This window comes from Annulohypoxylon maeteangense (assembly GCF_022496945.1).
Source record: "Annulohypoxylon maeteangense strain CBS 123835 unplaced genomic scaffold GGS22scaffold_7, whole genome shotgun sequence".
NCBI lineage: Eukaryota > Fungi > Ascomycota > Sordariomycetes > Xylariales > Hypoxylaceae > Annulohypoxylon > Annulohypoxylon maeteangense.
In genome coordinates, this window is record NW_025953254.1 from 1,173,130 (window position 1) to 1,197,652 (window position 24,523).

General features: G+C 47.8%; 6 protein-coding genes across 6 annotated transcripts; 4 read left to right on the forward strand and 2 right to left on the reverse strand.

Annotated features, from left to right (window-relative positions):
• Positions 1–66: 66 nt before the first annotated feature.
• Positions 67–273, forward strand: GGS22DRAFT_188078 (uncharacterized protein; the record flags this gene model as incomplete). Its single annotated transcript, XM_047964679.1, has 2 exons — positions 67–169; positions 227–273. 2 exons carry the CDS (start codon positions 67–69, stop codon positions 271–273), a joined length of 150 nt encoding a protein of 49 aa, XP_047819624.1.
• Positions 274–4,407: 4,134 nt separating this feature from the next.
• GGS22DRAFT_188079 (RNI-like protein) lies at positions 4,408–8,179 on the forward strand (the record flags this gene model as incomplete). Its single annotated transcript, XM_047964680.1, has 4 exons — positions 4,408–4,450; positions 4,590–6,708; positions 6,762–7,486; positions 7,539–8,179. The coding sequence occupies 4 exons, from the start codon at positions 4,408–4,410 to the stop codon at positions 8,177–8,179; spliced, it is 3,528 nt and encodes a 1,175-aa protein (XP_047819625.1).
• A 720-nt stretch (positions 8,180–8,899) lies between these two features.
• Positions 8,900–11,800, reverse strand: GGS22DRAFT_162028 (uncharacterized protein). The gene is made up of 2 exons (XM_047961163.1): positions 10,512–11,800; positions 8,900–10,463 (listed from the first exon to the last, which is right to left on the reverse strand). The coding sequence occupies exons 1-2, from the start codon at positions 11,456–11,458 to the stop codon at positions 8,942–8,944; spliced, it is 2,469 nt and encodes an 822-aa protein (XP_047819626.1). The 5' UTR covers positions 11,459–11,800; the 3' UTR covers positions 8,900–8,941.
• A 4,817-nt stretch (positions 11,801–16,617) lies between these two features.
• GGS22DRAFT_134676 (uncharacterized protein) lies at positions 16,618–19,468 on the forward strand. Its single transcript, XM_047958547.1, has one exon. It carries the CDS (start codon positions 16,964–16,966, stop codon positions 19,256–19,258), a length of 2,295 nt encoding a protein of 764 aa, XP_047819627.1. The 5' UTR covers positions 16,618–16,963; the 3' UTR covers positions 19,259–19,468.
• Positions 19,469–20,395: 927 nt separating this feature from the next.
• Positions 20,396–21,251, reverse strand: GGS22DRAFT_199966 (uncharacterized protein; the record flags this gene model as incomplete). Its single annotated transcript, XM_047966364.1, has 2 exons — positions 20,396–20,973; positions 21,026–21,251. The coding sequence occupies 2 exons, from the start codon at positions 21,249–21,251 to the stop codon at positions 20,396–20,398; spliced, it is 804 nt and encodes a 267-aa protein (XP_047819628.1).
• Positions 21,252–23,458: 2,207 nt separating this feature from the next.
• Positions 23,459–24,180, forward strand: GGS22DRAFT_188083 (uncharacterized protein; the record flags this gene model as incomplete). Its single annotated transcript, XM_047964681.1, has 2 exons — positions 23,459–23,661; positions 23,721–24,180. The coding sequence occupies 2 exons, from the start codon at positions 23,459–23,461 to the stop codon at positions 24,178–24,180; spliced, it is 663 nt and encodes a 220-aa protein (XP_047819629.1).
• Between the last annotated feature and the right edge of the window lie 343 nt (positions 24,181–24,523).

Below are 24,523 nucleotides of genomic sequence, written 5' to 3' on the forward strand. Positions count from 1 at the left end.
AAATTAGATCATTCTGGAAACTGGTAACTTCGATTTCTGCGAGTAACTTTCTAGGTGTAAGGGGACATGAAGAACAAGTCCGAGAACCACGAAGTCCTCTCCCGCCAATATCTCGCCAAAGTTGCCAGAATCCACCCCCGAAACGGCATCGAGACGTACTGGCAGGCGAGTGAGTCTGGTTTTTGGGGTTACCAAGCGAGCGGACTGATAAGCATCCTTTCAATAGCCACCATCCCTCACCCCCCTACCCGCGAATCAGCCTCCGATGCCTAATCCTAGGATCACGACATCATAGGTAGCCAAGTTCTACGTCCGCGGCTTCGCGGGGCTGGAGAAGGTGTTAAAGGGCCTAGACATCTAAGTTCGGCACACCACTGGGGGGCCTTGCGTTAACTTCGTGCGGAGGGTCGTCTCGTTAGGTTGGATCGGAAGGTACGTTCGCGCGAGGAAGGTGGTTAGTATCAGGCATGATGGGATATTTGGGTATCTGCTTCATAGTAAGTTGATGGCTTTTTGACGGCGAGGCCGCTGGCGAGGAGGTGAGCTGGTTCGGTGCGACGCAGATGTTGGCTTGCTATAATCAGGCGTGAGTGATGGTTCTAGGGAGCAGTCAGGCGTACGGAGGGACTTAAATGAGTCTTTGACTCATCTTCGATTCTCAATCTAGCTTATGAACTAGGAAAACAAATTATATCATCCGTTCTCAATACACACAACCCTTTGAAGGGGCGGTAGGTAGAGTTGCCACAGACAGCCTCCATTGAAAGGGGCTTACTATCAGTAATCGAGGGGGCCATAGAGATTATTAGGTAGATAGATAGGCGGAGTGGCCTATGGCGATAAGAACAGGGAAACATCTAAGACTGTCTGTTGTGTCTAGTGCTCTAGTTAACTTTGCAAATCACTACTGTGTAAACTTGGATGTTTTACTACAACTGTGCTTTCTGACTAATCAGTTCGGATGAACTATAACGGTTTGAAACATACATACCTACCTATATAGAGGAGGTTAATCCTATTTATCATAAATGGAGACCAACTAATCAAGTAGAAGGGCGGTGTTGGTTCGACCTAGTGGTAAATGCACTCTTATTCAATATCCTTACAAAATATATTTAGCAGTATCACTAGGTCCTAGGGTTCGATTCCCTAGACAGCCAGATCAACCTTTTTTTTTTTTTACATCTATTTTCTTATTTACCAGTATCCATGTAAAAGTCTAACATGGTTATGATGGAATGAGCATTTGCTGAATATTTGCTTTGACAACTCGTTTTTTTACCATATTAGGCAATAAATAGCGATTGGTGTGAAGGCTCCAGGGCTGCGATAGTGATCACCGTAGATACAGGAACGTGAGAGACAAGCTTCGATTGCCAGATATTACTAATGCATAGGTACTAGGTATATACCTATATTAACTTATGTTCGTTGGATTGACATTCTAACTGACTAGGTACATTGAAGGGAAAGTGTGTAGTTAGAAACGCCGGCCCGGAACCGGAGAATGAAGGCGGAATTTTGTTTAGGAAGCTTCGGAAGCTTCGTCTCGGCAGACGACCCATCGGCGTTCGCGGGGGCGTAGTTGCCATCTGCCAGCCACTTAGTCATTTGCTGACGATTAGCTGTACACGTGCATATGCTGTTTCAAATTTAAGATACGTGAATGTCCAGATTTAACTTCACTTAGCACTGTGTTATTGGAAGCCTCGTGAGTTGGAAAACATTTTTCTAATTGCCTCGGGATGTATTCTTAAGCGAGGGCTTCCGTTATAATTGCACGTTTTGAAGTCATGCAGGCGGCACATGTGAGGTGGTTCTAGACTGCTATTTATGTAATTTGAAGAGTTTGCTGCATTACGTAGGTAGGTACCTACCCGGCGTGCGGTCATGGATGGTATCATCTACTACCCATCGAGAACTTATCGCCCTCACAGCCTCATGAATACCGGTGTACGCACAATCTCAAAGAGCCAATGGTCCTCTGTTTTATTATCTGGCACGATGAAATTTATTTTAAGCAAACCTACACATCTCTAGCAAAGACTTGATCGTGCCGACTACAATAACCGAAGACTGTGTCACATATGGATGGGATCACAATGGCTTGGAGGCGACCTATTAGCGCGACGTAGTCCAGTTTAGTGTTCGGCTTATCTGTTGTCGTTGGACCCTTTCCGAAGCAGGGTCAACTTGCATTGGTTCGTGGACTTTTCATTCACTAACCCGATAATGAACAAATCGTCTCACATGAGACCCGAGTATAAAGATGCCGTCATCTTAGTTTATCGCCAAGTCATGGACAACCCAGTTACTCGCTTAATGCTGAAGACGACGAAGGAAAGTCTACGAGGGCTAGAAGGGCCAGAAGGACCCACAGAACCTGACTAGCTAAGTTCTATCATCGTATCGTATATATTGTGTAGACTCATTATCTTTGCTAGATTGCAATTGTACGACTCAAATAGATATTATATTCCGAGTCTTCAGCCGACGAGGGAATAAATAACGCTGAGCGACCAGTGTATTTCTAATCTTCTGCAGTATGAATATACTTGTGGCGTCAAGTAGGAGGGCGCCGAGACATTCTGATAGGATCGGTAGAAGCCGGTCAGCTGATGAATCCATGTTGGCAGGCTGGTTCCCTAGTTGTTCCTACTATGATAGCATCGGTCTACTTTAACCAGTTCGACCTACCTAGCTACCTTGATTCAATGACATCCCATATCATCCAATCATCCAATGATGTTGTGTAGTTCGACTAGCAATCCGGACCATTGTATGGACGATGGATGATTGCACGCATTCAGCCATTGTCACATTTTTCTTGGGTGTTCGATGTTCAATGTCCAAATGTTCTTCTTTTGCCCCTCAATGCCCCTCTCATTCCTTACACATTTACACCTTTAGCAGCTGAAAGAAGGCATGTGACGTACTCCAATGCCCAATGTCCAATGTCTAAGTATTTCTTAATGTGTTTGGTGTGGAGGTACATGCTAATCGTGCACGGTGCAACGGAAAACAACGCATGTATGCGGTCATACCTGGGGCAGCTGGGGTACACTGGGTACTAGGTACAATATTGAGGGTACCTACCGCGTGATAGTTGTGTGGAGATACATGCGTACTTGCCGCCGTTGACTGTGTTTCCAACCTCAGGAGGCTGACAGCGGCTGCTAGTCCACTGAAAAGTGCACTAGGCCCCCCTGAACATCGCTGGTCCTCGTGCGCTGCTCGCGGAAAAAAACCTAACGAAATAGGGTTGACCGCCCACTTCCTTCCTCCCTTCAACGTTCCGCTTGCCATCTGAATTTAGCGAATCTAGCGAATGTAGCCAACTAGCTGTGCCGTGACGCGATGCTCCTTACATTCCAATCAAACCACCGCTAATAAATAAACATCTCGGAATTGAGTTACGAACCTAAAAAGAAATGAACATGTATGGATCTACGATGCTACATTAAAGTTGCAACTGTTACGGCTGCTACGACCCAGCTACCTTAGTACATACCAGACTGCTGCAACGATGCTGACATATCTACTACAACACATGCACTCGCCGTTGGAATTTTTATCCTTCCCCTTTTCAATTTTTTTTTTCAATTCGACGCCACTGAAAGTAACCTGAAAAGCCTTGAGCTGCTTCTTAGTCAGCTTTCTCAGCTATTCCGTCTTCATCCTACCTAGACCTGCTAGACCTGCTAGACTAAAAAGTAGGTGGTATCTTGATTAAATATATTGCATCATTTCATACCCTAGGCCTCATATTGAATTGGTCACCTTAAAGCAAGACCGTGAACCCCACACTTCTTTTTTCGAGGTTTAGCCCTTTCTACATACATACCATCCATTATCTGTCTTGTCCTGCTGTGTCCCCTAGGTCTTCCAGATCTAGATCCAGATCCAAGGACACGCACCTATCCAGCAAAGAAAGTACCACATCTACCCATCTCCTTCATCACCCATATCTACTCAATCATTCAAGATGGCAAATGGCTGGGAGATTGCCCTTGCTTGACCAACGAATACATACATACTAAAGCTAGGCAAAGCTAGCTTCTTGGTATTTTATGGTACCAACTCACATTTTATTACCCTCTTTTTCTTCTTCTGCCCTACGATCCTCACGAATGCGAATTGTCCGGACTTATTAATAGCCATTCCAACGCCTTCGTCAGCGTCTTTACCCCAAGGTCCGCTCCGCCTTCGCCTTCGCCGCCACAACGCAAGGCCGAATAGGAAGGAGTACCTTACGCCCGTACCGATTGGCGTGTAGCAAGGCTGTAGGTCGTTAGGTCGTAGGAGGCATATATATATTCCTGGTATCTTGAAAGACAAAAAACCGAAATAGGCTGGTCGGTGGTGCTCTCAACCAGCAAAGTAGAACACAAAGAAGCGAGATTCAGTATGGAGCAGGTTATGGATGTGAGCTGGATGACCCATGGAAAAGGTAAAACCCCATATGTTTAATCATCGGAAGATCTGCACCTGCATCTTGTTATCTCGCTGCTCCCAAGTCGCTAGCCCAACTTGTTTATCTCAGGTACAAGCATATGAGGGCTAACAATGTCCATCTTCTTGGGGCGCAGATAACTGGAACAGTCGTGTCGCCTGGAATTCTTCAGCTGACCAAGCCCAAGACTCTGCTCCGAACCGCCCGCTTAAACCTACAACTACCGCTACCGCCAATGGTAATGGTAAAACCGTTTCCCCGCCGCCTCCTTCAAGCTCGCCTCGTTCTCCGACAGAGTCACCCGCTCCAACAAAGTCCCTTGCTCAACGAACAGGTAGAGGGAGAAGTCAATCCGTCGAAGGTTCACCGTCGCAAAATATTACACCACCGCAAAGAAGAGGATCATGGTTCTCTACCATTTCGTCCAGATTTTCCACGTCCCCAACAGTTACTCAATCTCCCCCTCCAGTTGCAACGCCACAAGACGATACCGATGATGTGACACCGTTACCCAAGATATCGCCGAACAGAAATGCCGTTCTCCCGCATGCGTCGCGCCAGACTGGTGATGCTCCATACGTTCCCGCACCCCCGAAATCCAACCAGCCAGGGTTTTTAGGAGTCTTTCGTCGCCTGTCGTCTTCGAACGGGAATGCTATACCAGGTTCTAGAGCTAGTCATGGTCTTGTGGAACGGAAGGTGCTAAATGTCGATAAACACAGAGAGAGATGTCGTGTACACGAACTCAGCCAGGCAAAACTCCGTAGAGTTGCATTCTGCGTCGACGTCGAGATTGCGCCACTGCCTAAGTATGCGGACGAAGAAGCTGCCAATAAAAAACCGGTTGACAAAACTCAGAAGCGAAAAATGACCGAAAAGAGCGAAGGCGAAACATTGAAGAACCCCAAGGCCATAGAAGAGCAAAAGGAAAATGCTGGAGTAGTTAAGGCAACTGGCGAAGCCCTTCCGAAAGAGCCGGAAAAAGAGGGTACTCAGGAAAATACCAAGGCAACAAATGAACTACCGAAGGTTAATGGCACTGCGGAAGAAGAAGGACCTGTAAAAGAAAAAGAGACGACACGTAAGAAGGAAAAGAAGAAGAAAAGCGAGGCAGAGCGAAAGGCCAAGAAAGAACAGAAACGAAGAGAAGCTCTCGAAAAAGGAGCTATCCCTATGGAACTTTACTTCGACAGCGATAGCTCAACAGAGGATCTATCAATAAAATCAACAATCACCAAAACGCAATCGGCACCTACGACGAACCCTGGTAGGATATATCGACGATGTTGTCAATTGCGAGAAACCGATATTCTCACCAAGATCACTCTACAGCTTCCAAAAACAACGGAGTCGTGTGCGAATGGCGTCCTGGAAAAGCTGGACCTTGCTGGCTATTTCATGTCGACACCTGACTTGGTTACATTAGGAGATTTCCTTGCGGTTGTTCCGGTTAGGGAAGTTATACTAGAAAATTGCGGATTAACGGACGAAGGTGTCCGTGTTATTCTCGCCGGACTATTAGCTGCCCGGAAAGCGACGAATACCGGAAGACGAAAATCCATATCCAAAGCTTCCGATTTGATCCAGCAAGGCGGTGTGGTCGAGAGGCTAGTGCTGAAGAGTAACAGCAAAATTACTGGCGAAGGATGGAAACACATCTGCCTCTTCATCCATATGTGTCGTTCCATCAAATATCTCGACCTTTCTCATTTACCTTTCCCTGTTCCGTCAGACCCTCCAAAGACACCTCTCAATCACCACTTTCATATTGGTGGAGATTACAAGCCTCTAGCTCCGATCGATCTATCTTTGCTTCTCGCTAAGGCTATTGGGGAACGTCTCGCTGGGCCCGAACTAGAACTTCTCAATATCAGCTCAACCGGATTAAGCTCCAATCAACTTGGAGCTATCATCGACGGGGTTATTAAATCGGGAGTATCGAGACTCGGACTTGCAAATAATAATCTCGATGCACAGAGTATTCAGCATATCGCGAGATATCTGCGCCATGCGAAATGCGAAGGACTGGATCTTGGCGGCAACGATCTCAGGGATCATCTCGCAGAACTGGCTGCCGCTTTTGACGAGAAAGAAGGGATATGGGCTCTCAGCTTGGCTAACTGTAACCTCATACCAGCTTCCTTGTGTAAACTATTCCCGAAGTTGGTGAAGCTTCGGGAATTCAAGTTCTTGGACTTATCACATAACCAAGCACTCTTCGAATCCGAGCCCAGCGCTCTCGGATTAATACGCAAGTGAGTTAACCTCGGTTGTATCAGACTTCACCATGCTAACGTTGACTTACTAGGTATTTGCCTGAGCTGAACAATCTGAGAAGATTGCACCTCGCAGATGTCTCATTATCATCAGAACAAGCGATTGCCCTCGCTGAAATATTGCCAGAAGTGAAGAATTTAGCGCATATTAACCTTCTCGAGAACCCGAATCTTGTTAGCCTAGCTGATGCCAGGACCGAGGAGAGTCAAGAAGAAGCTTGTGCTTTATACGCTTCTCTTCTAGCCGCCGCCCGCGTGTCAAGAGTGTTGGTTAAGATCGACATCGATAACCCTTCTCCCGAATCTGGCGAAGTTGTGAAGGCGCTAGCAGACCGCGTCGTTGTGTACTGCATGAGAAATCTGCAGGGAGTGCCGGACATCCGTGACTCTACCAGTGAAGATGGCCAGAAAGACAAATTGCCGGACGTCCTTCGACATCTCGTAGGCCACGAAGAAGATACGCCACTTATGGAATTACATGATGACAGCGAGCCGGCGCCTGATGAGGATTATGTCATTGGTGGTACAGGTGTGGTGAAAGCCCTGGCTTGTGTTTTGAAGAACCGGGAAGGCGATTCAGGCGATTTGACTAAAGATCTTGAGTCTGGAACCACAACACCCAAAACACAAGTTCTCCCAGAAAAGGTCAAGGATACGTCCAAATACCTGCTTATTAGCGCACGGAAAATTCGCGCTCGCCTACAGCCAGCCTTGGCTATGGCAAAAGCATCCTCCAGGGAGGACATCCACAATTATCGTAAGATGCGCAATGTACTTTTTTTACGTCATAGTTGCTAACATTACTGCAGATCGCCTTATCTTCCTTGACCAGACCATCGAAGGCATTATTAAACGCTTCGAGGACGAGTTTCCAGAAACACGTCAAAACTCGACAGAAATTGCCATACCGGACCGCACGATTGCTACCGCACCCGAACTCAGCACTTCGGTCTCGTCGCTTGAAGCTGATGCTGGCTTAATGTCAGATACGGAAGATCTCGAGACTGAAGTTCGTTCACCTCAGTCCACGTCCCGATCGAATTCCATCATCTCGCACACCTCTAAAGCTCTCGTCGAGGAAGAAGGCCTAGCTCTCCGCGTCGGCCATAGATTCCGCCGAGGTCTCATCAAGCAAGAGCATTATGACTTACTAACCAGTTCGGAGGAGATCGGGAAAGATCCTAATCACGTTACGGTTATATCGTCCATCATAAACGAATTGATGGAAGGGGATGAGGAGGTTATGAAAGACGTCCAGGAGGAGGGACCGCTGCGCGCCTTCCAGAAACACAGGGAACAGATCGTCAAGAGGTTGCGCGAGGAAGACCCGCAGTACTGGGAGAGTTTCGTCGAGGCGCAGGAGAAGGCGAGGGCCAACGTCCAGATCGAGGCCAAGAACGAGCCTCAGCAGCAGAGCCTGATGGTTGACGAAGAGGCTATTGAGGATTAGGAAGCACTTAGAGCTACAATGACAAGGGCGTGGCTGTTGCGGAGGTAAACCTGTATTGATATGTACAATACGATACAGCTTATTCTTAGCGTTCCGCACGGGATGAAATAGGCGTTTTATCTACATATCTCAAATCCAGTCTCACCCGGAGTATTGCGTGTCTTGGCTTACGGCGTCAAATTTGAATCGGGTCATATTACCAAATTCGCCTACCTAAATCCTAGGGAAAATAGACATGCACGCACACTGGAAAATAGAGACGAAATGTGCAGTGCCAAATATCAGCATTAGCTTTATGTATATTGCATCTGATCTTCGTAGCCCAAGCTCATCGCAATACCGCCACGTAACGTAATATGCATCTACCCACACCAGATATCTGCGAGAATCAATCTCGGAGTTTACCTTGGTAGGCGATTAGCAACCCGAATCCACCACCCCCGTCTTTTTCCACCTAGTGCATAGATCCCGTCCTCGCACTCTACATGTATAAACATGATATGATGTAATATGATCGCGCAAGCAACGCCTCGCAATGTAAAGCAAAAAACACGCCGAGCCGGAACCCAAAACCCATTAACCGTACCCGATCTAAACCGCAGAAAATATGCCGCCCTATGCGTATGACGATAGGGGTATATGGGTATATAACCACTCCTCCCTCTCACCCTCCCCATTCTCCTTTTTCATCTTCCTTGTCACCAGGTATTATCCAAAAATCACCTATCCAAACCCCAATCCCCAAAACCAAACCCACCCCACTTACACATAAGTCTTCCCAGCATCAACACACCCAACCCCATCAGCCGAAAACCCGCACCGTCCAGGCCTTCCCCCAGTCCCTTCCTCCACGACACCCCACGCTATAGACCGAAGCCAGGGCTCACCCGTCGGAACGGCCATCTCCTCGGGGAGTTGGCCCGGGGGCACGATATCGTGGTGGTGGCACTTCGCGCTGACGACGGCGCTGCAGGAGCCGCCGCGGAGCGCGAGCGGGTTCCCTGTGACTTCGCCGGAGGCGAGAGAGGCCGCTTGTGTGCGTCTGCAGCCGAGGAGGAGGATGGTGAGGGCGAGGGCTGTGAGGAGTGCGAGGAGGGAGAGCAGGGCTTGGGTGCTGAAGGATACGGCTACCATGTCTGCGGTGTTTGGCGGGGGTGGGATGGATGAGGTGGAGGATGGGGTGAGGAATTTGACGGTGCCGGGGAAGACGGCTTGGCTTAGGGAGAAGCTCATTGCGGCGAACCAGGCGAGGAGGGCCCAGGAGACGGGGCGCGGGAGAGTGAGGTATAGGCTTGTGGTTTGTTCGCCGGAGGGTTGGGCGGAGACGCGGAGGGAGCGCTGGGATAGTGCGAAGAGGGAGAATTCGTGCGAGAGGAAGTAGGTTGTTAGGTGTGCGTTGATTACTAGGTAGAGGATACAGAGGAGGAACTGGGGTAATGCGGAGAGGAGCGCCATTTGAGCTGTGCCGAAGACGGAAGGCGGCAAGAAGCTGAATTGGTGAGTGGCGACTCCGAAGAGCGTGAGAGGGTTGTCGAGGTTTCCGCTAATCATGAGACCAAGCGCGACGGCTGTTGGTGCGCCGATTGCGGACCACGATAATATCGTTAAGATCCAACGAGGGAGCGACGGCGTCTGGAACCAGTAATGGGTGGCCGGGAAAAAGTATTGCGCCTCGCTAAAGGCCCAATGTCCTTGCCGGACATCCTTCTTGGATAGTAACGCCGCATTCGCCGTCGTCGGGTCCGGATGACGGAGAAACGAGCGGATCGCATCGCCAAGTGTTACGAGGGGTGCGAAAGAGGATCTCGCGAGAATGACCGCCATCGAAATGAGGGTTGCGAGGTTAAGTAATACGGCGATGCCCAATATGGAGCCGCTAAGGTTGACGCTGCATGTCTGAGGCGTACTAGTGCGCGCGAGACAGTATTGAACTTTTGAGCCGTCCGGGGCTGTGATGTCGTTGTTTGAAGCGAAAGTAGTCAGTTGAGTGCCGGACTCAGCGGTCCGAATGAGAGAAGAGCTCGTAGAAGTCGAGTCTGTGATAAGCAAAACTGCGTTAAATGAAGGTTGGAAGACGCCGCTAAATTGTTGCAGGCAAGTCGTTGAGGTCATGTTAATCATCTCGCTGGCTGAATCTTGGAGACTGGTTATGTCGAGATCTGAGAGGCGGCCCTCATTGATCCTCGTATCATTATTGAAAGGAGCGTGGTCGAGAAACGATTGTGTGACGAATAATACGTCGTAGTTAACTATATTTTGAGTCGTAAAAATTACTGCATTATATCTGTATACTGTCAGCGGGAGTAATTTAGTTTTGTATAAATCCACTTACATTACTTGGCTTGCTACTGCAGATAGCAAGACAATTACAGCGACAACTGCTCGGAAACTTGAGATGTGCATAAAATTGCGTATCGATGGTACGCCGATGTCAAGCCACTGCTTATTTTCGTGCGCAACGGTTACCTCCCGTCTCGTCGGGCTCGAGAGGATCTGGAAGACGTAGTTGGCTCCAGAGAGGATGGCAACACCGCAGACGCTAATGACGATATGGATCCCATAGTTGATATGCTCGGCCGTTGTGCAGTCGCCCGAATAGATAGCCGATTCCCCAGAAAGAAGTTTGGCCTCGGCGATGACCAATATTAAGCAGATGATTCCGACGAGTAGGATTATGAATGATATTAAGCTGTTGAATATAACACCACCTCTCCATCCAGTTATGTGTCTACGCAAGCCGCTTTTCCGACTCCAGCTACTAAAAGTATTTAGATCACGGGTGACGTCCGCGCTGTGCGAATAATAATGACCATACTCGATGGGAAACGATGCGAAGGTTTCTCGATGTGGAGTGATTTCAACACCGTGCTGACCCCATTTCCTTCGCTCCTTTTTCATTGCTAAAGTTTCAGGCGTTTCTCCTCTTATAAAATTAACAACATAATCTGGAACAATACTCCTATCGATACTCGCTGTGTCGTCGTGAGGTCGAAAAAAGGTTCGAGGTTGCCATGTCCGTAAGGTAAAGTGACTCGACCTCGTCGTCGAAATAGCTTCCGAAGCATTACGGCCGTGGAAGGGCCACGCAAATGAATTTTGCCTTGAGGCACTAGATGGTCCTGACTTTGACGAGGTGTACATCTGACTTCGTTCGGCCCCGTCTTCGTCCGGTAGGTCACCGAGGCGGATATGATCACGCCGTAAACTACCTGCCCAAATACTCGGCCTCCTAGCCGACTCCATCATCGACGAATGCGTATCTGATCGTATGCGGCCCATGGTTGCTGTGTAGTTCTACGATTCCCATCCCCCAAAGAAGAATATTACTAGTTTCCAGACTCGCAAGGCATATGAATAGGAAACAACAAGAGAAGGGAAACAGGCAAGAAGAAACGAATGTAAACTACCGCGACAGCGGAAAGCCGGGATGAAAGAAGATCAGCTAAGATCGTGGGTAGTAGAAGAGCAGGGCCTCTAGCTCTTTTGTATGGGGGTAGAGCTGATACTGGACCCCTCCTCTTCCTCCGTGATCATCCCGGCCCTGTTCATAATTGGGCATGGGCATGGAGACATGGCTGACGGAGACGAACGGGAAGGCCAAGCAAGTGATTGTACACGAGCCGCTCCGGGATGGCTAACTGGGATGCATCAAATGTGACCGGGGTCTGCATAGTCCCTCAATTTATTTTGTACCGGAGCCAATCAGCAAGGGGTGTTTCAAGAAGCTAGATCTGGTCTGGGTTTTTTGCATTAAAAGCCCATTGAATGAATATTATGCTTTGTTAAAGCACTTGCTACCTGGATATTTCTATTTTTCGTCGTCTAGGCTTCTAAACAAGATAGAAATACGAATGTAGCTCTCATAGGTGCGACTGTGGTGACAATGTGATGTCAATTTTCCGGATGTGTGGTAAAGCTGCGCCTCTGTTCTGTACTTCACTTCGGAGTCTCTTTTCAGAGATCATAGCGGCATGCGGGTGCCATACACTTGGCGTAAAACGCATAGGTGCTGAGTTGGTCGCAAATAACCGACCGTTGGATCCCAGAGAAAATCATCAGACTACAGCCGAAAGCAACATTCGTTCGTTTCCATCAGACGAATTCCCAAATGGGATATTCGAGAATAGTATTTACGTCTTGTTGTATCCCTAAGAATATGTAGCTTGCCAATTCTCGTCTTGGCAGAGCCGCACCACCATGCCCGAGTTCGCAAAGGGACCGACTAGGAAAGACGAACGTAATGCGACAAGAAGAGCGTTTAGTGATACTTACCTAGTACCTATCTAGGTAGCCCCAGTTGCTCAGATAGATGGCGTATGATAGAACCGATGTATTGGAGATGTGATATCACATACCAGATTGTTAGGTCAGGGCAGTGACCTATCTATTCCTTCCAACACATCACTCGGTCGACTTGTGACGAACTGCCTCGTGCTGATGTGGGATTGGTGTGCGTGGAAAAGAAAAGAAGAAATCTTGATGCGATGGGTACCCAGGTGCCAGGTAGGGATGCGAGAGGACAGGGCTATGCGGGCGTTTCAGCCCTTGAGCGAAATATAATGAGGGCTTGCTAGTAGCCCACCATTATCGTCCGATCTTGCTACTATGGTCTGAATGGCAAGTTTTAGCACACTGTCAGGTACAGATTTCAACTAGGGACCCTTGTGTGGCTAACAATTTTTACTCCTTGTAGTTTAGCCACAGCATTATTTGACCCACGAGTACCCGACAGTGTGCTAAAACTTGCCCTCCCGACCATAGTACACGCACAGCTTCTCGACAAGGTGTAACCGAAAAAGGAGAGAGAGAAGTGAGAAAATAGTTCAAATATCCCTTTCATCTCCTTCGGATTGTGGAGTCGGAGTCTCTTTTTGGCGTTTCTTCAACGATTTAGCGATGCGACGATGGTGAACATCCTCGGTTTGTTTCTTGAGGTTAGGTATCATTTGTACCATTTTGCACCTGACCGCCGATATCATCATCTCTTTACTAGATTTGTCCGTAGGATGCGCTTATGTATGTAAATGCACATACTTGTGGACAGAAGGAATCATAGCTGTTGAATGTGTCGATCTCTGATTCGAGATTGTGTAGGTGACAGGGTGAGTGATTTTGAATTCCAGAAGTTCGGAGTTCCACTTTTGCAGCCTTTGTGGCGTTTCAGAAGTACAGAAATGCTGTGCGACCAGCTACATACTTTATCTACCGGACTTTACCCGATTATCTCTCCGAACAGTCCCACTTATCAGTGCAACCAAGATCGCTCAAACTCACTTCAAAGAACTCATTCAATCAATGCGCTCCGAGCATCTCCATATAATGTATAAAGTATTGTCGCTAGAGCCTTATTTCACATAATAGAAGCTACATAATGTTTTTATCCTGACAACAAGGTGGTAGACCGAGATTTTGTCCATTGTATTCAAGGTCCAGAGAAAATGTTAAGGGAATGATAGGGAATTCAGGTGTTTGCACTATCATTTTGTTAACAATTATTTCCATTAACCTCCGCAACCCCCTTACTCAATTCATCCGCAACTACTTCCTCACCCGATCACGTCTGATATCTTGGATACTAACTCACTTATCAGACGCCCGGCATAAAACTACATTATTGCCCGAAGCCTAAGATATCCTGAATATATATCACTACGTAGATCCACGTGCGCTTGACCTTGGATTGGTAGTCTTCTTCTGTACCTTATGGGGAGGAAGCAAGTCTGTCATCAACAATAAATTACTAGGTTGATTAAAACCATAATAGGAACGTTGATGATTGTCACATCTCTTTAGAGACGGCAGCAAGCTGGCTATGACGGCTTACCCCCCTTGCGAACATGAGGTTTCGTCGCATGTCAGGTGCGCAGAATAGGTGGATTCGATGTGGGCAGTCATCGATTCTTCCCCAGATTCTTGAAAGACACATTAGCCAGACCCAGGGAGCAGTTATGTGGGCTCACCTCTCTTACTGATGATTCAGGGCTACCAAATTCGTTACGGACCACGCTTCTTAAAACCGAACTTCGTCGAGAAGTCAACACCCAGCACCATAACCGCCTGGTATTATCAGGTATCACAGACAACCATGGTGTGCCGATTTTTACTGGAACTATGCCCCATTCTCTTCAATGTGCTGTTAGCAGGGAGAGAATAAGTAAGTAGAATCGACAACCAGTGGCCATCCATGAGTGAGAGGCGATATACTTCCTACAATATGCTTGTGGCGAAATGAACAGAATGAAAAACAGGAACTCACCAAATCAGAACCTCCATTTCGATCTCTCTATCTAGGTAAGTAGTCCAATGCCACTAGCACAACAGTTCTCAATGTTGAACTATGCTGCGATCCAGCGATCAAGTGAATGGGGAGTCATCGTCATCCAAGAATGTTCCTGAGGAAGACTGAGATGGAAGGTTCGCGAGATACCTAGGTACTCAGGGCAGTATCTGAATTGTCCAATATCATTCATACACCTGGATTACGGTCCTTGAGCAATTTCTCAGACAACGAGCAGGAAGGCCGATGTCGGGAGGAAAAGTCCGAGGCAAAGAACCCGTTGGAAGGGGGAATCTTCTGCGCCGAAGCCTCAAACTCCGATGTTAGTGCGGAGTGACCGACTAAACCTTCACCTCTAAATCATCTTGATCCTGATCGCCACCTACGAAAGATCATGACGGCTTCCCAGGTTGCGATCGTTCCTCGCTACAGGCCAATTGCATAGACGCCATAGTTGATACCGAGATTTAGCATCACTACCTGTAATATTGCCGGCTTACGCATTCAAGTATCAGCCACGCGGATCGGCTCAAGTCTTCAGACGTTGATGATACATGCGAGGAGTTTGGTTTTCGTGTATATTGATTGCCACACCAGACAGTTGGGGTGACATGGAAAGGAGCCTCGAACAAGGGAAGCGGCGGCCAATCCCTAACGACTGGATCAAATAGACACAAAGTGATATCGACTTGTAGCTCGGATAAGAATGCTTCAATTATATTCGCTAATCTGTTGGTCACTTAACATACCCATGTACCCCTTGTGTGACCATTATGTAGGCATAGTGTTGTGCCGAGAGTTTGCGACTGAGGTTGTGAAATCGGATAGCCACTAAAGCCGATGGCCAATCTGGACCTACATATTGTATGGATCTTCTATAACGATTCGATGAACTTCGTGGGACGAATATCAAAGTGGCGACATCCGTAGTGACGTTGATTCGTTGATGAGATGTTCCTAGACGAAAGAGGATAGGACGGAGGCGGCCGGGATTTCCGTCATTCTAGCCTACCTAGAAGTAAGTCTGGGTCGAGATGTTTCGAAACAGATCGACCGGGACAAGACATTCAACGCGATCATACTAGGATCTTGGTGGGTGGGTGCCGGTCTGGGTTGGGGTATCTGTTGACACGAACTTCGTGCTTTTGATCGTCCTCCTCCACCTCCACCCGTCGCATCGATACCGCGCTCTCGGTTGCGTTTTTGTACATCATCCTAGCAATCTGACTTAACCGACATCATCCGGCTTTGTAGGGATCGAAAATATAATCTAAAAAAATCCAAAATTTGACTGGGTGAAATATCTTCTCGTCCCCATGAATATAAAAAGCTATTGCTCGTCATTACTTGAGTTACTTGAGTCATTCATGAAATGGAGATAATGTGCTGTTCAGAGCGCTAATGTCTTTTATATGAATGGAAGAGAAATAGATACCTAACTCGATAAAGAGGGGCCTTGGGTATACTTCGCGTTTATTTCGTGCCAATTTCGCGCCTGCAGCACAAGTTGTGGAAGTTCAAGCGCGATGGACATGGCAGTCACCAGCCACTGAATATAATCAACTACAAATTTCATTGGCTGCCACAAATGCCAAGCCTATTAGATGCTTTTGCGCCCCTTTGCGCCCCACCTGTCGTCCGTTTCCTTCCTTCTCCCCCTGTCGCACGGCGCTTCTCTTCTCCTCTTCATCGCTCCCCCACATCGTTTCAACTTCCCTCACTGGCTGAGAACACCGGCACGGTGAGACAGCTGCAGTAGTCTTGCATCGAACACCATGCAGGTCCCTCTGAAATCGGCCACTCATCGTTCGCATCGCGGTCTATAACAACTGTCGCGTCTGCTATTTGGTCTTTCCTTCGACTTTCCTGCACTTCTCGCTTGCATGGTGACTTGCCCGACTTGCAGATGAGCGGGCGCACTAAAATCGTGAGAATGACTCACTTACCAACCATTCTCGATCTGTGGGAATATTCTGATGTCGAGCGAGAGATCTGGTAGACACGGGAGGGATTCTACTGCAGAACGTGGGAGGCGGGTCTAAATGTCTAAATGTCTGTATAGAGCCGGGGAGAGGGAGCCAACAGGTATAACATATGGCTGCGACCTTCGCGGACCCGGCTGACCTGTTATCGGCTTTTCTCCCTCAAAACCAGGCTTCATTGTTTCATTAATCATATTGATTCTGATTGAATCATATTGTTATTACTAGTGCAAGCAAGACTGCAGCTTAACGGTATCGCATGAACTGCGAATAACCTCACTTTAGCGTCTTGTGCCTGCATAGCGGCTCTGTTACCAACTACTAGTTATTCAAATCTTATTTATATTTATCCCACAATTATCCTCAAAGATATACACAGATATACCTGGCCTTGATCAGACTTTACTGACACCAATTTAACTATCCACACCGCCTTCGTGATCTTTAAGGCAGTCCACTATTTGGACTTTTCTCAAACTAACACCACAACCTCGACAAGATTTGCCTCAGCGACATGCGAGAGCTATGGCAACAGGACCGCAAGCATTCTATTGCCTGTGGCAGAAGGAGCGTATCCGTGAGAAGCTCTTCGAATTACTACCAAAACAAGACATCTGCAATATCCGACTCGCATCTTCAGCATGCTGCAATCTCGTTACTAAACGGCTTTTCTTACGAACCAACTTGACTTTCACGGCGCAAACATTTACTCGGCAAAATAGGATCGACGCATTGTCGAGAATAGGCCAACATATAGAACATCTCACCTTTTCTTTTCCGCATTCCGATGCTACATTTTTACCCCCGCTAATCCACCCCGAAACTGGGCGTGAGATTAGCTTCTTATATAAGCCTCACACTTCTATGGCTTCCGTTCTGGAGAGGCCTAAGTTCGCCAATTCGGGGCTTGGCGAGATCCTCACGGATCAGTATCCGCCATTGTTCCACGCAGCGTCTAATGTACCGTCCTTCATTAACGCGATGAAGTACCTGACAAATATGAGGCATCTTTCAATAAAAACACCAGGCCAAGACCCGAGGGAGAGATACCGGAGGGATATTGTTGACTATGCACTTATTAGTCTACGAATCTCACTTGAGAGGGCGCCGGTGAGGAAGCTGACAAAACTTTCGCTATCATCAGTCCACCCGTCTGCCTTTATCTATTTGCGGCATGTCATAGGCTTTGGTTGTCTACCATCAGCAGCTCGACGATGGAGGCAGATCCGAAAGCTTCATATTACCGTAGAGTCATGGGACTTTTATGGTCCTTCGCCAGGACTTGATCATCTGAAGATGCTCGAAGACTATATCCGGGACTTTTCAACAAACCTAGAAAAGTTAACGTTTACTTGGCTGGGTCAAAAGGGGCCATGCCCGCTGTCTTTGGCGGCCGACCCATTGTTTGCGCCGCCTCGGAGTTCACAAAAACTATTCCATGAAGTCACCTCACCTATGTCACCATTACCACCGACGCCATTAAGAAAGCCTATTGTCTTCCGAAAGCTGCGTTACATGGCAATTCGGAATTCTACAATGAACTCGCCCCAAGTAGCTTCTCTGGTCGCGACGCACCAACATAGTGTTCGCGAGTTTGATTTCGAGAATACGGTTTTGATCAATGATGGTAGTTGGGATGATGCATTAGCGCCTTTGACGGACAATACTTCTCGTAGCGGCCGTTGGACCCGGCACTCAATGGCGACCATATCTGAAGAAGTCGCGAGTATCCATCCTGAAGATGTAGATGACGAACTATCGGAGGAATCGCCTGCTGTTTACGCGGTATCCCAGGAGCTCTTAGATCTCGATCTCAATGATGGCGAAGGTAACGAAGGTGAACAATATGCACCACCAGAGCAGGAGGAAGACCTTCTTGACCTACCTTCAGACCTAGAAGCTGCACGACAAGCTAGTATCTCGTTTCCGAACAAAATTAAGAAACGTCGCGTTACGAAGAAGCGCCGCAGGAGGAAGCCGAATCATGACCATACAGAAGATGAGCATAAACATCGTGAACGGCATCATCACCGGCAACTTTCCGAGGATTCAATAGACCAGCCTATCCATGAACATCGTCGACACCGCCGCCATAGGGAGCCAAAGACCAAGGAACCTCCGGTGGAGCAATTAGAGATGCATCCTCATACCCACAGCCACCAGCCCTCAATCGAATCATTCCACCGTCCCCAAGAGCCGCCCCGCCTATCCCAAACCTCTACCCCACGGCTCTTCGGCGAAGTCAACAGCGTATACTCCACCTCCTCCGCCTCCCGCCGCCTCTTCGGGGAAATCTCCCAACTCTCAGCCCCAGGCTCCGAACCCGAACTCACAAACTCACCACTCGACGAATCGGACTTCGTAATGGACGACTACTACCGTCCCAGCACCCCTCCCACACTCTCTCCCCTAGACATCTCCCCCCCAATCCTCAACACAGACCCCAGCATGCCCATCCTCCTCGAAGCCACAGTCTACGACCCCACCGCAGACCTGTGCTCCGAAATCTCCGCCGTCCAGCGCGATATCGAGGCCGAGGAGGCCCAGCGCCGCGTTGCTGAAGACCCGGATATCCAGACCAGTGCGCTGCGACGCGCGAAGGAACTCGTGCTGAGTCGTTTGGGTAGCCAGTTTTCGGCGGGGAGTAGTTGCTATAGTAAGAAGAGTGGGGTGAGTTCGCGGAAGGAGAGTTTTGGCGCTGGGGGCTTTTTGAGTGGGGCGAGGTTCCGGGAGGGCTTGTTTGGAAGGGGAGGTGTGGGGGGAGGAGCGGCGCTGGATCATCGGAGTATGGATGTGCCGATTTTGTTTAGTCGGGGGTGATTACTTATGACATATGTGGGTGGTAGTGATGTGTGTGATGATACTTTTATGAGGATATGAGGGGAGGTGTATGAGGTGATGTTATGTTTATGTGTTATGACTTGTAATGACTAGATTTATTTCTCACGATCGCTATGGATGAATATTACATTCTTTTTGTATATCTATTTTGAATATATCTTTACAAACCTACCTTCTTTTCGATCTGATGCCACATAAGGTTGTTTCTCTAGTTAGGAGGTGCTGGAAAGGATGGGGTTGGGGTGGCGTTGATATCGATGCCGTGTCCTGCTGTTTAGGCGAGGTTGCAGAGGACTTCGATCTTGTGTCCGACGCCGCGGGGTATGGCGAGGGCGGTCTTGGCGCATGCGGGTTGCCGTGGTGGCGCGGACGGCGGCAGGAGAGCTAGGACTGTTATGTATCCGTACTGGCCGCAGGGCTTGCTCCAGGGGATGCGGGAGGTACTGCCGAAGCAGGCTGTGGATAGGATCTTGGATCTTGTTGAGGGGCTGCCGTGATTATATGCTGGCTGTCACGGTAGGGGATGGCGTAGGTGTATCTTGGTGTATCTACCCCAGGGGTCGCGATGTAGAAGGTGAATGCTTTTTATATCACGGACTTGACGAGATCATCTTTCCAAAAGCAATTCATCCGATTCTAATAGATTATCTGCAGCGGAAAGCATGTCAGCCGAAGCCAACAATTCAGCTCTGGCTGAAAAGGAGATAGTGGCGCCGTTTTCCTCGTCCTATTTGCCGAACTGGCATGCAATCAAGCTCAAGGATTCGAAGCAAGCCGATGAGAATTTGGCCACCAGCGCCTCATATAGTGACGGGCCTCAAACTGAAACGCCGTATCCTCGTCTTACTGGCGCGATTTATGGTTGTGTATCTCGCCGCTGTAGACGCCACCCTCTTCATCGCTGACCCCTTAATTATATCTGATAGACTTCACGACGGAACAAGCCACGAACATTAATGAGCAGAATTGAAGATAGGAATGCTTTTTTTCGTGGTTGAGTACGCATTATAGAATTTTCACAGGCTCGAATGAAGATCTGATATCAAATCTATCTGTTTAGACCAGGAAATGTCTTCTGAACAATTCTTTACAGCCATCCCCTTATCGCCACACATTTCAATGCATGGAGCCTGCTCCCGTACCTATCTGTACGAAAATGGCTATAAGTGCAAGCAATACGGTAGCGTATGTGAATGTAGAAACAAGGGTCTCGGTGTTCGAGGCCTTGACAGCAAAAGATAGCGTAAGAGCGAAAAGGAGAGTGAACGACGTCCAGGTGAAAAAGACGTTATACTGTGATAATTGAACCTCTCTCGGTTCAGCAATCGCTGCCTCGATGAGCGTAGGCACGATGACGAATAGGCTGCCGATGCAGGCAATGATAAAGCGTACGGATTGATCAACGAACTTGGAAACCTCCTTCGGTTGTTTCCCAAGCGCGTACTCCCTTTCCCTCCGACGTCGCTCCTCCTTGGACCAGGAAAGCTGCCTTGGGAGGTATCTCATGAAGGCATGGCGGAGCGGGTCAATTGTCGATCCCGTGCCTTGACTGAAGGCATAATGCGGAGGAGATAGGTCGCTGAGGTCTTCTGGTGACTTAAAGAATCGCCTCAGGAGGTGTTCTCTGTCTTGAATCTCCTGCTCCCCAAGAACTTTTTGACCCCTTACGAATTGATAATCTCTAATTGCGGTTGCTGCGCAAGATTAGTAGCTGTCTGTCCTGTATGACATCCATTCACTGCATACCGTAGTCGCGTAGAGTCTTCTCAAGTAATTCTCTATTACTAGAGGAAACACAATACTCCTTCTCGATGCATTTCCTTAACCTTGCCAATTTGACTTGCAACTGGGTTATATTAAGTCGCTGCAAGAACTCAAAACGAAGAAAGTGAAATTCCTCCTCCTCTTCAAGCGACTGCAGCACGTATGCGACAAGATCCCGCCCATCCAAACTCGGATCCATCATAAGCATGAGGGGGATATATTAAAATGGGAATACCTAGTATTGACCATTGTAGTAATTGTTCGATGTGTGTACATCTAGTAGGTATACAACCCGGTCTTCGAGGGTACCAGGATCGTAAGAATCATGATGGAAGTTACCACATTTATCAAAGGGGATAGTTAATTTTATATTCTATTATCATTACCCTTTGCGTAGATGACGTATTCATATTATTCCCTGATTACACCACGAGGAAACTTGGTGCCTTGATGTGTTGTGGCGATACCCTGAGGCTAAAACGCGTGCAGTTGCTTTGCCGCAATATCAAGGGTTGAATGATACCCAAAAGATCTAATCTTAGCAGCGTCCCAATTAAAAGTTCGGGGTCGCTTGATTGAGGATATCGTAATGAATATCATTTTCTCTAGCTCTGGGGAGATCTACCTTGGGGTTGCGCATGAGGTATGCCTCTCTGAAACATTCACTACCATGTCGTCGTTAGGTTAGTCGTAAATCCATATGTATTGCTCCCACTTTTAGAGATCAATGCGTCTTAACGTCAGCGGCGTCGAGCCCCTAAGCGACCTGCCTGCACGTGATGCCACACCCAGAAAATACAATCGCAAATATGTACGATCAGTGCTCTTATCTACTAATTTCGAATATACCAACAACCACAACGTGCCTATAGATGGATCGCAACATATCGAGGTTCCGGTCTCATACTACGATGCCGTGGTCTCTTATAACTACCTACCTATGTAGGCATTATTAAGTACTAGCAGCGGTATTCCATCTCATAAATGCACTTTCTGTCACCGAGTCTGCCTAATCCGACCTTTCTCCTCAAACTTGATAGTCTCAGAACGAGCTTGTCCCCGCGCGGTATCGAAACTACACCACTCGAACCACATAGCGGCCCCGATGCAGGCGATCTCCCATACCCGCATTCCCCGCCAGAAGATCTAGTCGAATAAGTTTACCAGTGCCTTACCTTAGCCAAGGTCATGGAAGAAATGAAGAAAGAAAAGTTGTGGGCCAAGACTTGTTGTTAAACTGAGGCACCCGTTGACAGTGGTCAGTTAGAAGACAAGGTTATTCCAAGCCACATCGTGCTTCGTCGATACTTTCTAGAAATACGTTGACAAGGATATGGATACGAGCAATATGATGCACATGGAATTCACTCAAGATGAGCGACGGAATTCAGAGATGGTATCGGGCAAGCGGTTGGTCTGGCGATGCCATTGCGACAGCTGATATCTAGGGAATTGAGGTAAATCTCAAAGAGCGTATCTCGTCAATGATGCGCCGAGGTCGAAGATATTATGACGTATTCATCAAAAGAGGCTCTTGTTTCCTGATTTTGACAGATACAGCCGGTGGCCTATTATTCGACTTATATTATGGCCACGGTCTCGACTTCAGCATTGCTACTGCGACATTGCCAAGAATATTGCTGTCTCACATGTCTACCACCCACACTACCATACATTAATGTGCGAACCAGGGGTAATTTTACGCGGGTATTGGCTTACTCCATAGGACTTAACCCGTAACGACAGGTGCTTAAGACGGCAATTGCCAGTACACTCCACAACACCACGTTCATCCAGGTAAATCCCAAGCTATGGAGTCGACTAACATCTGTGCTGTAACAAATGTCTTAGGATCATATACGATTACTAAAATCATTCTTCAGCAATTGTCTCTGATATTATAACCGCAATGGGTGTAGGGTTTGAATTCCAGGTTAGCAGGATTGAATGCCAATATAATATCGAATGCATGACCGAAAGGGTTAAAAGCGACATCAGGGACGCCCAGAAAAGTCGTTACATCCTTCTTCGAATGCCAATATTATATTATTGACCCTCCAATACGACTGCCGAGTGTCGGTTCTTTCTTAAAGCTGATACAGAGGATGCGTACCCCAGATAACCATACATATTGAGAGTCTTATGTCTCCGACTACGCCACACTTGAAAGAATACTAGTCAAAGTTCTAATACAGTTCAAGACGAGATACCCGAGAAAGTCGCCGGAAATTTCTTGGACGATTCTGTAGTGGAGCATCCGTGCCGCCTTAGCCCTATGCCGATGCTTGGATCGACAGCGCTTGTTGAATGCGCACTGTCGTCTTAATAATTGGATACTTTTAATCCAACGACAGCCCATCTGTTGTCACTATATCCTCTTTCTCTTCCCAGCTGAGGGGTGAAATAATGATATCAATGGAGTATCAAACGCTGCTGCTTGCTCTCTTTACTCTCATCAGTGCGGTCTGGGCAACTGCGTCTACCCACCCGGTGATCTTCCACGGCACCTCCGTCCTCACCTTTCCAAGCGATGATGTATCCTCGTCCGTCAGTCACACGAAGCGGGCAACCGAGTTCTTCAGTTATATGACGGAGAAGGGATATTTTAGTTTCGGATGGTACGTTTATCCCACACGGACCCGAGCTCGCGCCTCATATTCTAACCCTATGCCCGTAGGTGGGTGTCGGCGGACGGTAATGGCGACACCTCGCATTTCCAGCCAGACTTAGATTCGTTCCATTGGTTAGAGCTTGCCGTGACGAAATCATGCGATGAGGAGACTGGGAACTGTCTATATCGCGTGCAAAACGTACCTATCCGACAACCAGACGATATGAGCCTCTTGGGGGTTTCGGGAAGGTCGTTGAAGTACGTCGTACAACCCCCGTTATTCGGAGAGAGAGACAGTGATCGGGTAGCCTTGACTTATATCGATGGCGACGGGGTCCGGATTCACGGGGTAGGCACTAGGCAGAAGCTAAGCGACGAGAAGCGCACGGCGAAGGAGTGTCAGAATGCTCTGCGGACGTTGAAGAGATATTATGAGATCAACGATGTCGACTTGGGTTTCGAGATTAGACATATATGTGCGATGCAAGATAGGGGTACGGGCCGTGGCGAGATTTCTGAGTTGTAACTAAGGATAGAATATCCCATGATCTCAATTAACCAGGCTATTGAAAGTTCATGATTGGTACGCACATATGGGTAGGTAGTGAAAGGGTAATGAAATCATGATGATCAATATCGACTAACTTCATCTGGCTCTTCTCTAATGCTTACCTAGGTAGGTAGGTAGGTAGGTACCTAGGTAGGTATTTACGAGCAGCACTTCATTACACGTATATGTTATCGCGATACGTTGGAAACTTAGATCCGACTTCCACACCATAATGCCACCATGACAATAATGTGTTTTAATTTAGATTAAATAACTAGGTAGTTATAGGTAACATACTACGTAGGTACTTAGTAGGTAA